Consider the following 16,798-nt stretch of genomic DNA (forward strand, 5'->3'; position numbering starts at 1 on the left):
CCCATGACCCACAACTTGGTCCAACACTGAAGAAGTATGAATTACAATGTCTTAGCTAGAATATCTCCCCATTCTAAACAAGCTTCCTAGAAAAGCATGAAGGCCATGACCTTGTGTGCCAATCCACTATCTGACATCTACACCTGCCAGTTTGCTCATAGCTGCAGTCAATCTTTCTGTGTTCTTCTACATGACATCTTGAACTTATTGGTTCCATATGTGGTAGTTATGGTATGGTAGTTGAAATAGCACATACAATTTCATTAGTCTTTCTCTGGCTCCTACATGTACTTTCTTTTGCCTTTTCCTGCAAATAGTTGGAGAAAACTGAAGATTTGAGAACTTTTTGTTTAATGAGGTGAAGGGTACAGGGAATGATGGAAAGCCTTCAAATTGAACTTTGCCCTTTGTCAAGAGGTCATTCCCTGTCTATCTGACAGTAATACGTCACACCCGTGGTGGTTCTATTCTTAACACTTCACATGATTCCCCTATTCTTGTCCAGCCACGAGGCCTGCAAGCCACTCTTAAGTAATGTTGATAAACACACGCACACCACACACAAAATTAACAGAGATGACATCGTTTTTATATAAAAAATATTTTATAAACCATGCAGTCAGTACATCTTTCTTAAGCGATTCAAAACAACTCCATTTACATTTTAAGATACTGTACTGTACTTCCCATTACCACAAAAAACAACGCTTACTTCCATTTTCTTTAAAAGCTGTGCATGTCTTTCTCACATCTGATATTTACATTTGTTTCTAAAACTCAGCATAATAATAAATATGTTAAAAACGAGTATATGTTAAAAATAGATGATAAATATGTTGCCACTTGGTTAAGAGGCACTAGGTGGTATGGGAGATTTGAATTGTAAGGTTCTATGGGTGGCAGATCTCTCACTAAAACAGTAATCTGACATGACATGACAGGGCAGAGTACATAATACATGATCTTTAATCTGCCTAGCCAGTTTGGGCCCTTACAGTCAGTGGATATCCTCAGTTGCTTAGCTGCATTTAAATGTAAAAATACAAACTAATACTATTGATATTGCACACTTCAAAAAGAAAAAACACCCTCTGTCACCCACTGTACATTATTACTCGTATTGAGGATGGCAAGAGCACAGTGCTAAGAACATTTGTCCCTTACTGAAATTTTAAAATAGAGAACGTTTTGATTATGAGTGTCTGAAGGCCTGGCAGTATACAGTACATCTATCTGGTTCTTACATCATCCTTGTAGATACACGTGGCTACTTCAAGCCATGTATGTATCCCTGCAGGACATATTGTCCAAGCGTTATGTAGCCAAGGCTAAGCAGATCATCGTAGACACTAAGCATCCCAGCCAAAAACTGTTGATGCAGCTTACCATCAGGCAGCTGATACCGCAGTATCAAATGCTGAACGAACAGACTTAGGGACAGTTTACAAAGCTAGGCCATTGGGCTGCTAAACTGGCACTGAGCCTGCTACATGTGTCAGTACATAGTTTGTATATCTGGCTATCTGCTGCACCTTTAGCATGATGTTATTCAAAGCGGCCACTAAATGGCCATGTCAGTCTTACATCCACGTTTACATTGGACTCACTTCACTGTATGATTATAAAGATGCCTTTACGTTCCCACAGTGGTGTGTTCTACCGTGTTACGCTATATACTTAGAATGACGTGCAGAATGTTTTGAAAAAAAGCGTAGCCCTCTACTAACCATTTCATCCATTGACCACGACCACGCGCATGCCGTGCAGGGAATGATTAACATAAGCCCTCCGAAAAAATCTAGAACACACCACTGCGTTCCCATATGCACATTAGGCATATTTGATATTTGTTGGAATTATTTCATATGTTGCACAAGAGACTGCAGAACACTGTTAGACTCATATATGCTTTGTCTTAATTGTATTCTTTATATAATATAACTGATTCATGGGAAGCTTACACAAAATAATTTCACCCGCTCTTTTATACCTGGTATAAAATTGTGATTGTGACAATAAACTGAAGTTGAGTTTTCTGATTGCCTGATCAGCATAGTGACTAACCTGCTTCTGTCCCTTTCTATATAATAGGATTGTATATTGCTACATCCCCATCAAGATTTCCCACACAAATTCATAACATAGTTTAAAAAAATAAGTAACAGATTTTCTCAGTGTTTTATCCTTGGAGCAGTGTTGAAAGTTTTGACCTTGTTGCACTTTTACAATTAAAGTGTCAGTTTGTAACTTTTCTTTTTTTCAATATCAGGGAACGTTTGTGCGTTGGTAGCGATCATAGAAAGAGCTTCTTTGAGAGAAATCAAGGACAATACTGTTTATATACCATTCAATTCTAAAACCAGGGACATGGCGCACATTTATTTTCATCTCGCCTTCTCCCATTGGACTTGATTTTAAAACAAATGAATTCACACCTGAACCAATCAAGGCGACTGCGCATTCACATTAAGAATGCACAAGAATTCAACAATGGCAGACTCAGATTAATGACCCACTCCTGGCGTTCCTTGTAGCTCAGCCAGTTGGTGCACAGACCATATATATGCTCCTTGTGGGTCGCGTCGTCGAAATGTTTTCAAAATATTGCGACTGTTGCATGGAGTTGCAAACTGCTACTTTAACATTATACAATGTAAGCACACTTTCTGTTGAGATTGGTGGTACATCAATTTTGATATGACGCTATTAGTGCCCTGCTCTCATTCTTAAATGTATTTAATCTAATCTCCGACTACTTTCTTTCTTTCTTTCTTTCTGACTATCTAATTTATATGGGACTTGACACTAGCACAGGCAGCACCTCACCCTCTGGCACTTTAACATTATACAATGTAAGCACACTTTCTATTGAGATTGGTGGTACATTTTGATATTGCAATATTAGTGGCCTTGTGCCCTACATATTCAAGTTTGTTTTTTTACTATTTGGGCAGAGGTGGTGGTACATCTTCTCTACCTGATTTTGGAAACCCTGCCCTCATTCTTAAATTTACTCTAATCTCTGACATACTTTATTTCTGTATTTCTTTCTGTCTATCTATATGGGGCTTGACACAAGCACTGGCAGCACCTCACCCATAACCTCCTGACCTGTTAACAGGTCTTGGGTCAGAGTTCTCACAGAGATCATGAATGGTGGTTGGATTTGAAACATGGTTTCCGGACTAGCAGTGGAGAAGCTGACAAATGGCCTGTAGCTGCACCCTACTTGCTGGGGAAAACTGTCATATACAACAAGATCCAGTTTTGGGACATAGTAACCATTGGTCTTGTTTGTGATAAAGGCACTGCAGTATTCAGGTAGGGCACAGGTACGTTTTTTCCTCTCCCCCACTGCCTCTCTTCTCCCTCCCCTCTTTCTCTCTGTGGCATTGGCTGAGTAGGTTGAATGGCTGAGTGTTTTTTTTTAGAAGGCTGTGGCACACTATGTGTGGTGGACCTCGTGGAACATGAGCTCACGGGGGATGCATGTCTCAGCACCGTACAGCTTACAGGCACGTCGTTCGAATGCTGACACATTCTGCTTAACCACCTCATCGAAGAAGACGTGAGCTAGCTGGGAGTGGATGAGGGAGCGGAACTCGAAGGAGATCTATGAAGCGGAGGGAGAGAGAGAGATTATGTTAGAAGTTGAATTTATCACTCTGTGTGTGTGTGTGTGTGAGAGAGAGAGAGAGAGAGAGAGAGAGAGACAGAGAGAGACAGAGAGACTGACAACATGCCAATGAGAAATCTAAAACTAGCATGCACAGACATGTCAAGCTCAGGCACGTGGAGATCCCACACAATACGCTGACAAGACACTGAACACTCTCAGATTTGCACATGCAACAATCTTCCATGTGCGCACGCACGCACACACGCACACACACACGCATACTGTACACACATACACACATACACACAGACGGCTTGTGAATTCAATGCAGCCTTAATACTTACAGCAAAGTCCACGGTGCATGTGCGAGGGTAGCCAGGGAGGCCAGGGCTGAAGCGCCACACTGTCTCCAGGTGGTTGAACAATTGACCGTCTGAACAGGATGCCTGACAACCAACACAACATGTTATTACTATCTTTTATTTATTCATTTTTGACAAAAGCACTTTTGTTTAAACAACTTTAAAGTTCTGAAAAGTGTATATGATAACTTGTGATCATATCAATCTCATTATAAATAACAGTATTCTAAAAATGACTTTTTTGTCTTCTTTATACACAGCATACCTGTAAGACTTGAATCAAAAGAAAACTATTGAGTGCTGAACATTACTAATCAATTTTTAGATGGCAGCTGGAATTACTCTGATAAGCAGCCAGCAATTCTTGCTAAAGCAATGTAGGAAACCCTGCCATGTTGGATAGTACAGCAGTCTCTCACCTTGACCAGATGGGGGCGTACAGAGGTGATCAGGGAGGTGTAGTTCTCCACCACAGGGGGGAAGCCCACAGACAGCTTGGCCTTGCAGAAGCCAGCACGTTTGAACACCACTTCTGACTTCTTGCACCAGGGAACAAAGTGTATGTAGTCGTCCACTTTGTTCACTACCTCATACATCTCCTGCATGGAGAATCTACGGGTGGTATGGTCACAGAGGAGAGACAAGTTAAACCTCCAGCCATCCAAATGTGTCTAAGATACTGCTGCGTTACGTGCAGCAAAATGTCTCTGTTGGGCGGAAACCTTGTATGTCCGAAGCTGTTACTTTTCAGGAAATGGGTCCAGTGTAGTAATTGCTAATTATTTAGTCACAAGGCAACATTTTTCCAAAAATAGCCAAAATAGCAGATCAACAAGCTCAACTCGTCATGTGGTGACACATTGTGAGCTTGTAGATTGGCTATTGCCTCTACTTTTGCATGACACTGTCATCCGATACGACAAAGTATAAAATAGGGTATTACTGTATGAAAAAAAGAAAACATAAAAAGGATGAAATATGGAGATAAAAGGTTTCTGCCCGACAAAAAGTAGGTGAAGGCTGTCAGTGGAATAAGTTGTGAGTGACATAACATAACAAGATTGAGAGAACTAATAGAGAGAGAGAGAGAGAGAGAGAGAGAGAGAGAATCTCCCACCCTTGTTACATCACTGCATGGCTCAGACAGAGAACATACTGTAGCTGCTGATTGTGTCTATTTATACAGGCAGCTTTAGTCATTATGACCTTTCTACGGGGACATTCAGTGCGTCATGAACACAGGTTGTAAATATAGAACCTCAGAGTCACGTAGCAGATCTTGACATATTCATTCATGAACTTACGATGATGTGCTTGGGGACAAAGGAGGGTATACATGTAGCCTCAGAAAAAGTAAATTAACAGTATTTTTTGGGCGGTGAAACCGCCCCTATATGTGAGGTTTGGATATTTGCACACCAAATCCTGCGCTGTGATTGGCCACCAGTGTACCCCCCTAACCCTGCACCGTGATTGGCCAATCACAGTCTATTCAGGACTGTGATTGGCTAGGGAAACATGACACGTGTGCATAGCCCTATAAATAGGACTATGCACTTTAAAAAAACACTTTTTTTTTTTTTTTAAGTGAATCACACAAGCAAGACACCGCCCACTTCACACTGGGTGTGATTTTTTTTACAGTATATGAGGAGGGAGAATGGCAGCTGCATGTTCATAGAAAACCAATCTCTTAATGAATAATGTCATGGTTAAATGAGTAAAAGTCAGGTTAACTATAAAATAGTTTTTAGAATTTTTTACACATTATGTAAAAATATATATAAAAGCATCAAATCATGTGGATCTCAGAATCCACGTGGGAACAGCGTGGCTCCAATGTGGATGCCAGACTTCATGTGGCCAGTCTGTGACATCAGTCATCTATGACATCAATGATGTATGATTCCAAATGTGGGCACGGTTTCAGCCTGATCAGAACCTCATTATCTTCCATTGTAAAATTATCAAAGTTAAATACTTTATATTATTATTATAAAACATGATAAAACTTCTGTGGCCTACTAGCAGTGTGCACAAGAAATATGGCACTGATCGGTCCAGTGGTTTTGCACGATTAACTCCAGAAACACAGACAGACACACAAACCGGCCATCCTATAGACCGCTACACTCCTGCAGAACTACGCCATAAAAATGTAAATTAGTCATAGATAGATGACTAATATGGGTTGGGCCTCAAGTGAACCACCAAAAGCTAAAACTGTGCCATTTTGCAGTGCATGACAAAAGGGAAAAAAAGAAAGGTAAAGTGAAACCAGGTGGGAGTGACTCACCCAATGATGCGTCTCTCTGAATATTCCTTCTTCTTGGAGAAGGAGTCAGCGAAGTTAAAGAAGCAGCGAGTGGGCACCGTCGCCACAGTGCGTCCTGACATGGCAGCACCCAGCAGCGGGGGAACACGTGTCATCAGGATCCCACATGATGACAGATACCTGATTGTAGAGCACAACACGCAAAGACACAATGACCCGGGTCAGAAAGCAGGAGTGAGGGGAGCATAATATATATATGGTGCTTTCACAAAGCTGTACTGCATTCAGTCAACACTCTCGATTTTTCTTTATGTTTTACATTTTGCTTAGGTTAAAGTTTGGTTGTTTTCTATAGGCTACTTTCTATTAAACGATTTATTAACAGTTAATACAACAATGAATGGATATACCATACGTCATATACTGTAGAAAGGAAATTTGCAATATAATCCCTAGTAGGCTCTCCACCTCCTCAAAATTGAGAGAAACTAAAAAGATGAGACAATATAAATACATTAAATTTAATTGTATACAATAGGGGGAAAAAACATTGTTTTGTTGGCTTGGAGTTCGTTTATAATTTGATTTATTTTCACATTCAAAAAGAAAGTAAGCAACATGAAACCTATTTAGTCAATTCCCATTCCTAAAACACAAACCACAATTAGCCCAGGAATGTGGGGTCAAGGCATCTGCTTTTCACTCAGGAAGCAATGTATGCTATTGAGTACATCATGTATCTACCAGCACCTGCCAAACATTTGTCATGTTTGTCATGTCATGTAAATGATTCCAAGGTTAAAGTCGATGACACAATTATCTCTAGCAAAGAAGAGATTACCTATTTGGGCTGTATTCCTCTTTTGTTTCCTCTTTTGTCAACCCTCAGGCCCCTCGCAGGGGCCCTGATTCAGCCCCTTTCAGCCCCTTTTTGACTATGCTTGCACCTCTTGGTACTCCAACACCTCAGTGTCTCTGAAGACTAAGCTTCAAACCTCCCAAAACAAACTGATTCGGCTACTCCTCGGACTGGGGCCCATGACCCACCTTTCTCCCACCCATTTTGCCAGCCTAGGCAGGCTCAGGGTAGAAGACATGGGGTTAAACAACAAAAAATGGATTGGTCTTCAAATTTGTTAATGCAAATTTTCCCGATATGCCCCCTATTCCCGCATATCTGAGTAAATACCTCCAAAAGGTTAGCGACACCCACAGTCACAAAACTAGAGGGAGCGTTAACAACGATCTGGTACCACCCACCCATGAAACAAACATGGGCAAATTCTCCTTCTACAGCACTGCCACCCAGGTTTGGAATAGTCTAACCCCTTAAGTGCAGTTCGCTGCTCATTTAAAACAGCCCTGAAAATTCACCTTTCAGGAGGCCAAAAAAGGAGGTAGTACTATTTTCCCATTAGACAGACGACCCCCCCCCCCCTGTTTTGTACATATAGCTTTTTTTTTTTTTCCTCTGCTTTTTTTGTATTATACATTTTTGTTTGTACATAGTGCTATCTTTTCCTGTATTTGTTTTACATAGTGCTATATTTCCCTGTATTTTTGTATTGATATCTGAACTGTGGTGCCACTATATAGGACTATGAATTGAATACCAAGGACCTCATTGGAAACAAGACCGCAAGGACCTTTTAGACAAAGTATTTTAAATGTAACTGTGCTGTTTTACAATTTTGCCTAATAAAATATTCAATCAATCAATCAATCATTCAAACAGTAACTTAAGGTGCGATAAGTGATTTTTTTTGGGTTAAAACATTATTTTGTTAAAAGGTTAAAGCTATTTCGATAATAATCGGAACTCTATACTCTAGAGTGTTTGTTCAGTAACACGGTCTCCATGTCTTGCCAATTTATTTGTTTCATCACTTCCAATTTCAATTGTTTATCCTGTATGAGTTCTCTCTCCTGGTTGGATTAAATTAATATCTGATTGATTGATTGATGTACTTTTATTTAGTAAGACATGAGAATCACAGTACATGGAAGTACAAATTCACAATACAAGGTCTACTAAACTGGAAGACTCATTAAGCACGTAGCTTTTTTAAGATAAACATTCTGAAAATGTAGTATTTCATGTTTACTAAAGATCTGGAGAGACAGGGAGACACCTGTTAGTTACTGAACAAACACTCCTGCAATTATTATGTATTTGTTATTATATCAGAATATAGAGCTATTTAACACTTTAACAAAAGAAAATAACTTACAGCACCTTTAAAAGCTCACGGACACACATACAAAACAAGGACACATCAGTCTAGACTCCAGTCAGGTGGGTCATTAAAGAAAAACGGAACCAGGTCAAGGGTATCGACATTAATAACAACATTGTATATGGAAACATTGAAGGACCCAGGTATCAGGGCTCACTTTGTTCACCAGTCTGTCCACCTGACTAACATTTCTACATACTACACTCCAGCCAGCCAGCCTAGGGGCAGAAATGCTGCAGAACAAGGTTATCTCTAGACTGTTTCTTAGAAAGGAATACCTCAGCGCCGAGGAAGGCCTGTGGGCCGAAACGTCCGTCTTATGAGCTGCTGCTGGGGGGATAAGACTTGAATGAACAAGATCCAAAATGGACTAAAGTGAGTGCTGGTATTCCTTTCTAAGAAACTGTTTCTGCCTGAACCGTGCACCCAATACACCTGTACTTAGAACTACTCGTCTGATGAGTGCTTGCTTCTTTCTCTTTCAAGTTATCTCTAGACTGTACCACTTTCAGGCATAATGGGAAGAATTCCCCCAAAACCCGAACTCCAGTAGGCTAAGACTGACGGCTCCAGCTACTGTACATCATTCCTAATTGTCAGGTTGAAAAAATACCAATCGTGAATGGATTACATTATAAAAAGAGAGAAAGACAAAACTGCAATTATCTGACTAAGAGAATTTGAAAGATTTTTATCTCAACTAATTAAAATTCCAATGACACCATGTCACAGACCTGTATTTCAGTTACGTCATAGATGCCTATGCCATTTCATCAGAGGAAACTGTTTTTTAATCACAATTTTACTTTGAAATATTTCCCTATTCCAGCGTTGACAAATTAATGCTGCTAAACCGGAGCCAATCTCACGGACAACATGATAAATGAGTGGTCTTCAGCCAATCTCATCCAGGCAAAAACGGATGAAAAAAAGGATTTTACCAGTGTTGTTTTTGTTTGAGATGCGATGACTGTCCCAAATCAATCTTGTCAGATGATCGTGAATCAACATGATGATAGAATGATGTTAATTAGGGAACTGTCACCTACTATAGTGAGTCTGATTTAGCCATTGTGCCTTGGCCTAATAGCCATGCCACTCATATAGCCCACTGTGCCACAGTCCCTGACAACGCTACACACCCCAATCAATGCAATGGTTCATATCAAACTCAATTCGACGGTCGAAATTGGTGGTATTAGGCTCCATGACAGTGCAGTGTGCATTCTATTACCTCACTAAGCTATCATTTGGCATTTATGCTTTACAATGTGCATTACATTCACCCATTCACACACACATTCATACACCAACGGCGGAGGAAACCATGCAAGGCACCAACCTGCTCATCGGGAGCAATTATGGGTTCAGTGTCTTGCTCAAGGACACTTCGACACTAACTCTGGGGTAGCCCGGGATAGAACTGGGAACCTTCCAGTTCCAAAGTGGCCACTCTACCTCCTGAGCCACAGCCACTGTTTTGTGTGTTACAGGCAGACGCAACAGGCCATGTCATCAACTGAAGTGTCGTTACAATGCCAGGTTGTCTTAACCAACGTGTACCCACACAAGACTTGGAATCCCAGCTCCATTCCAGTGGTTCTCAAAGTGGGGTCCCCAGACAAATTAATTGTTAGGAATCAAATGGACCCTTATGTGTCTGTTAAATTAACACTGATGATGATGATACTACCGGGTAGATTGGGATTGGGACCCCCGAGAATAGTCGAGTCCCTGGCATATCTTATCAAATAGGGGTCTGTGGGCTAATATGTGTCAATTGGGGGGGGGGGGTCATTGACGCGAAAAGGTTTGAGAACCGCTTGTCTACTACTTAGTACTTACAGAGAAATTTGATATGGTAGTCTGAAACATGAAAATGACTTCAACAAGCCAATTCTGTATGTATGTGTATATGGGGGTGCATTACTAGTTAAAATGTGGGATGGTTAACAACACAATCTTATACATATTTCGCCACCTGACCTCCCAAAACACTGCTATGATGACAGTTAGTGTGGATTTCCGTTTCAACCCCTGCAGGGAGAATATTATCAGTGGGCTTATTTTACCTTACAATGTCAGCTGGTATGCAATCCGTCAAAAGATATTGCAACACACAACATGGTGGCTGGGCGATTGGAAAAGTGGGAAATTATCCAGACATCTCATTTTAATTAACTTGAGCATTTAACACGGGATTGAAAGCATTCAAACAGGCTGATCGCAGCTGACCGACTACAACCACCCGGTAAACTAGCCTATACTGACCAAGATTACTACTGACCAAGAGTTCATTTAGTACGTAATTCAAAAGGCACACCAATAAAGCAGTAAAGAAAGTCCAGATGGCACAAAAAGGCGGGTCAAATCATGTTGACTAGTAGAAAGGCCCAAAGTTAACGTCACCAAAACTGTAGTTTTCCGTTTCAGAAGACTGCGTGCGTTATGGTGTATCCATCCATGTTGTTGCTAATGTAGCTAAACAAGAATATGATCACATCGGCCAATTTTGCGCCGGCAAATATGACGAAAAGCTATGAAATTATAAAGGAATAAAGGAAACAGGAGTTGTAGTAGGCAGTAATTGGGGCTAGGCTGTTAGTTAAACAGTAACTAACTAAGTACAATGCTCTATCCAGCTGTGTCAGTGCACTGCTGTGCGCTGAAACAAAGCCAGAACCATTGAGATAGAAAGCCCTGGTTTACCTCCCGTTGTTCCTCGTCCGTGTCTCCCGGCCGGCTGTGGACGGCAGCTGCTTCATACACTCCGCTACTCTCCGAAGGCTCCTGCAACCTCTCGCCATCTTCTTCTTCTCTCTCTTCTCTCTCTGGAGGTCTTGACTTGTTGGTGGACGACTAGTGTCCAGTGTTGCCATATTTTGTGAGAGAAATAAGCAACCAGGTCTAGGAAAACGAGCCCAAAAGAAAGCGGCTTTTTACATTGGCTATTTGAAAATAGCCAATCTACGCTTGTGTTTCTGCTATTTTCAACAACAAAAAAACATTGTTTTAATATTTTTTGAAACATTAACAACACACATGTTTTACGGGGGTCCCTGGCACAAAATATTTTGCAGACGGGGACTCCGCAGACAAATACGAAATACATATTAATGTGGGGTTCCTTGACATGAAATATTTGAGAACCACTGCTTTAAACAACATTTTGGAAGCAAGCCCAAATGAGCAACTACAATTTAGAAACAAGCTGCAACCTGCAACTACCAAACTTTACAGAGAAACAAGCCCAAAGTCGCTGATAATAAGCAGACCTGGCAACACTGCTAGCGTCGCCCGCCCTGCCTCTCCTCTGGAACGCACCTCCTCAGATGCTGCACGGTGGTTGGCTGTTCCGTGTCCAGTAGTAGCTGCTCATTGGCCAGTTCACCTGTCCGTCAACCGGGGGACAACGATGACGTTGGTTGGTGTGTCGTGCACGTTCATGCACGCGCCTGGATGTCACGAGACGTTGGTTGGATTGAGTTTCTAGGTCGACCTGCTGCTTAACCTTACTTTGCGGAAGGCAAGTTTATTTATATAGCACATTTCATCATATGCAGAGCAGAGGTCATACAAAGTTCTTCACGTAAAATGGATACAAAGTAAAATAAAAATATTAAAAGATGCTTAAAGTGAAGAAGAAAATTGGGGTGAAAACAAAACGTTCTTTTGGGAACCTGGGCAACTTTGATGATGGAAGAGGTCACTATTTCCACACTCACTCCAGGGGGCCACATTGCTTACTCTGCAGTCTGCACTCTTACCCAGTAGTATAGACTATTCTGTAAACCCCATAACTCAAATAGCCCAAAATAGTCACAAATTTAATAATAAAGGGATAATAACGATTTAACATAACATAACATTTTAATTTCAAATGCATTTAGGTATAAATATAATATATATATAGCCTAAACTTTATTAACTTAAAAACAAATACATTGGACATAAAATGTAATATAATGGACTGTATAATTAAAACGGGTCATGTAAACTTGCATGTTTGGAATTGGAACAGAAGACATCAATCAATAACGTATTAGTATTTGCATATTAATATACGTGTGTATATATATATATCAGTATCAGTATTTGCATACTGAACACAGGCCACATTAAGTGAGGAGTGTTTGTTCAGTAACAGGGGTCTCCCCATCTCTACAGCTCTCTAAACAGAAAAAATATTAGGTCACCAATTTCAACCAATCAACTTTGACTGCTCTTTTTTTGTTTTGCTTTTGCTTTTGTTTTTGTTTAATCACTTCCAACTGCACATGTTTATCTTAGGCTATAGCCTACTATAGTTCTTCTCTTTCCTTATGAAATTAGTATCTGAACTGAAAACATTTTTTTTGGCTTACTAAAGAGCTGGAGAGACGGGGAGACCCCTCTCCAGCTCTTTATTCTGATTTCTATCAATAACACATTTTAATAGAGAAAATCACTAACACCCCCTTTAAGAAAAAAGTTATCACATCATGTGGTTATAAACAATTATAGGTATAGGTATAGGTATTTTCATGTAATATTCTTTGGTTAAAACAAAAAGTGTTTTGTTCAGTAACAGGGAGGGGGTCTACCTGTCACTCCAGCTCTTTGGTAAACAGAAAATACATTGATTGAATGCTTTATTAGCAGTTTGCAAAAAAAAAGCACAGGAAAGTACAGTTCAATACAAGGTCTGCTAAGTGGATTTTAAACCCAAGCAGGTGGGTAACCCATTCATCAGCTTCAATTTTAGTTTTTGTTACACCTAGGGGGGTCCTTAGAGTTTCTACAGGGGGGCCACCAAATCTTTGTGTGATAGGAACTTTTTTTTGTACATTAACCACTTGAACCTTTGCATCCCTATTCTGAGGGAAACATTAGCTGAAAATCCGATCTACAGTACAAGCTCACAACGCCTCGAGCTTGTAGATCGGCTATTTGAAGACCCCTGCTGTAATGTATCCTGAATTCTCTCTCCTGGCTGAATGAAATTGGAATATCAACCTGTTTACTAAAGAGTTGGAGACCCCTGTTAACTGAGCAAATGCTTCAAGCTACGCAAGATCAATGATTTCACACGTCAGTCATTGTGTTCTGGAATGTGTCACCTGAAAATCTCGACTATGCAGCATGACCTGTGCAGCAAGGGTTTCTATAGCAGTCAGGCAACAACAGAATTAAGTTGTCTTTGATTTGTGCTCTCTTCTGCTCTATCTAGCTGGCTATAGTTTTGAGTTCCACTGGTGCATAGTTCCACTGGTGCATAAGATCACACATTTGAGTATATTCACCAGGGCCCAGGCCCAGGCGTTACTCGTTTACTTACCTGTATGTTACAGGCTTTAGGCCTATTACAAATGTCAGGCCTATTTCAACGTCGGTCTCTCAATCGGCTTTGCGGATTGGTTGAAACACTTGCCGAGATCCCCAGGGCCCAAGGGTTCAAATCCCTATTTGAGTGGATCAGATTTGGATTTTGGGTGTTAACGATATTTGATTAATGAAATGTATATTTCTTATTGATATAATGTTTGCTGACATAATTACGATCATATATCAGATAAAGTGATCTCCTGTTTTTTTGTTTGTTTGTTTTTTGGCTTTGAACTACCCAAAATCCGAATCTGATCCACTCAAATAAATTATATTTGAACTCTTGGGCCCAGATGAATGATGTCACAATACTCTGATAACAGGAAGTGCTACAAGTTTGACTGGCTAGCCTCCAAGTACTCTGATATCGGGTACTGCACTAAGTACACTGCCATGTAGTACAGCTGGTGATGTCACAACACGTCACAAATGATCTGTATATAGCAACCCTCCGACCTCATGCATGCAATGCAAACAACAGGGAACAACGACGTAAGAATACCCAGCGAAGATATCAATAATCGATAAAGCAATGGAAATGTACAGCGATTACTTCACGATAGTCAAGGAGGCACGGGACAGCGATTACTTCACGATAGTCAAGGAGGCACGGGAGCTGGAGAATAAGGTGGAGGAGGAGGAGAAACTACTGAAAGAGGAGGAGAAGAGACTAAAGACTTGGGCAAACAAACTGAATGAGCAGGAGATGGCGTTGAAGCAAATGATAATAAAGCTTATGGAGAGAGAGAAGACAGCTAAGGCCATGATAATGGAGGTGGAGAAGAGGAAGTCGAAGGTGGTGGAGAGGGAGAAAAACGTTACGAAGGAGGCAGAGAAGCAGGGGGAGGCACAGATCAGGACACCCACTGCCCAACTACTGGATTCCCAACAAGACAGAGACATAGCTTAGGAACCCAAAGAGATGAGGTCCACCCCTGTCCTCAATACAGACAGATCAGAGACTTGGAGGCCCTCCACCTGTACATAGACGGCCCAGGCTATTGTCAGAAGGGAAACAGGGGGGGGGGGGCACAGGTCAGGAATCCCACTGCCCAACTGTTTGTGTGAAACCCTCACAACGTGGACACGGCTGAGCTCAGAGTTCTTTGAGCATTTTGGTCACGATTTGAGGCTCATTATAAAGAGGTCTGGGAAGCTCCCTTAACGTTGGCTTTGTGGTATTTGACAACTCTGAATCTATACAAGCAGCAGAACCTCAGGTAAGATCCCTGTAAAGTTCTATGGTAACTGGCATCTCAACATGGACATATAGAGATATATACGTAAGCCAGGCCCAGCAAGGGAGTTCCTTGTGGCTCACCAACCCATCCATAGAATCCTAGCTTTGGCTCCAGACATTGTGTGGACCCTTGACAGAGAGAGAGAGCAGACCCCACCCCCAAACACACTGCTCAGAGCCTGGCACATTAGATTAGATTAAATTAGGTTAGATTTTACTTTATTGTCCCTTTGGGGAAATTCGTCCTTTGCATTTAACTCACAGTGAGCTGCCACCATACAGCGCCCGCTCAGCTACCAACTCCAGTTGTAAGGAGTATCTAACATGTCTTATGGTGTGGGAGGAAACCCAACACAAACACGGGGAAACATGTAAACGGCACACAGGGACGGAACCCCTGCCAGGGTTCAACCCCGGGACCTTGCTGTGAGGCAACAGTGTTAACCACTGCGCTACCATGCTGACTTGAAGGGTTATTTGTTTGTTTTGTTTTGTTTTGTGTGTTCTTTTTTCTCTTTCCTTACAGTATATTACTTCAGTACTAGTTTTTCTTCTACCACACCAGTCGTGCATTTTCCTCCACGGTATGCACATATAAAAACGCATGCGATGGGCAATCCAACACACTACATGTCATGCATGCAAATTTCATACTTTCTGTACACTTGGATTTTTTATGGAACACATGCTTACGCAATATTTCTACATGCAACATCTTAAACCGGAAGGGCTGTTATGCGCACAGCGCATGCGTGCAAGCAGAGACATGCTGGACGCACTACATGATTACGGCATGCGATCTGCCTATTCAGAGAGATCGTATAGATCGTGAGTGTGTGTGTCGCTTCGGACTGTATTGTGTGATCGCAAGTGCGTGTGTCAGGGCTAGGCAGAGGTCGAGTCACAGGAACACACAGCTGGTATTTTCGGCGAATGAGTTTCTTTTGTGTGTGTGTGTGTGTGATCGCACGTGTGTGTGATTGCACGCATGTGATTGTGGGTTACTTCAGCGCGCGTGTGTGTGTGTGTTTGTGATCACACACACTTCTCGCGCGTGTGTGTGATCGTGCGTGTGTGTCAGGGCTAGGCAGAGATCGAGTCACAGGAACACACAGCTAGTATTTTCGGCGAATTAGTTTCTTTTGAAACTGTTGTAAATATTCAGAATCAATTAATGAGTAGCCTATTGAGAAATGTATATGGCAACATTAATATCTGATCGATGCGCACATTAAAAGTGAGTAGGCTATATGCCATGTGGGCAACATTAATCACAGACATACACCCTTATGCACCATATACATTACATTTACATTGTGATTATTTTATCATTTAGAAATTCAAATTATTTTATCCTAATAGGCTATAAAGGTCAACACAAACCACAGGTGATGATGTAGAGTAGGCACCTCCTCTGGAGATATCTCAGTCAGAAGGATGGATGAGGGACAGACATGGTCTGGGGCCAGGTAGGACAGACAGCCAGCGCATTTAAATCCTGGCCCCATGAGAATAGTATATAGCCTATATTGTAGGCTACTAGATGTGAGGGCCATGCAGGCTACTAGATGTGAGGGCCGCGTAGCAGCCTAAACCTCTGTGTATATAATATCCAACTGAATGTAATTCCCTGTAGAGGGTAGACCCTCTCCCTCAAGCTTAAATTGACTTCTAAGTTCCACTTCTCCCCAAAAGGACAAC

The 16,798-nt window shown here is 41.3% G+C and overlaps 1 protein-coding gene across 1 annotated transcript; it reads right to left on the reverse strand.

Annotated features, from left to right (window-relative positions):
• Positions 1-585: 585 nt before the first annotated feature.
• Positions 586-11,332, reverse strand: coq10b (coenzyme Q10B). The gene is made up of 5 exons (XM_080412318.1): positions 11,203-11,332; positions 6,278-6,436; positions 4,401-4,593; positions 3,964-4,065; positions 586-3,613 (listed from the first exon to the last, which is right to left on the reverse strand). The coding sequence occupies exons 1-5, from the start codon at positions 11,298-11,300 to the stop codon at positions 3,446-3,448; spliced, it is 720 nt and encodes a 239-aa protein (XP_080268444.1). The 5' UTR covers positions 11,301-11,332; the 3' UTR covers positions 586-3,445.
• Positions 11,333-16,798: the final 5,466 nt, after the last annotated feature.

The sequence above is a fragment of the Gymnoscopelus braueri genome (genome assembly GCF_963280865.1).
Source record: "Gymnoscopelus braueri genome assembly, chromosome: 18".
Classification (NCBI taxonomy): domain Eukaryota; kingdom Metazoa; phylum Chordata; class Actinopteri; order Myctophiformes; family Myctophidae; genus Gymnoscopelus; species Gymnoscopelus braueri.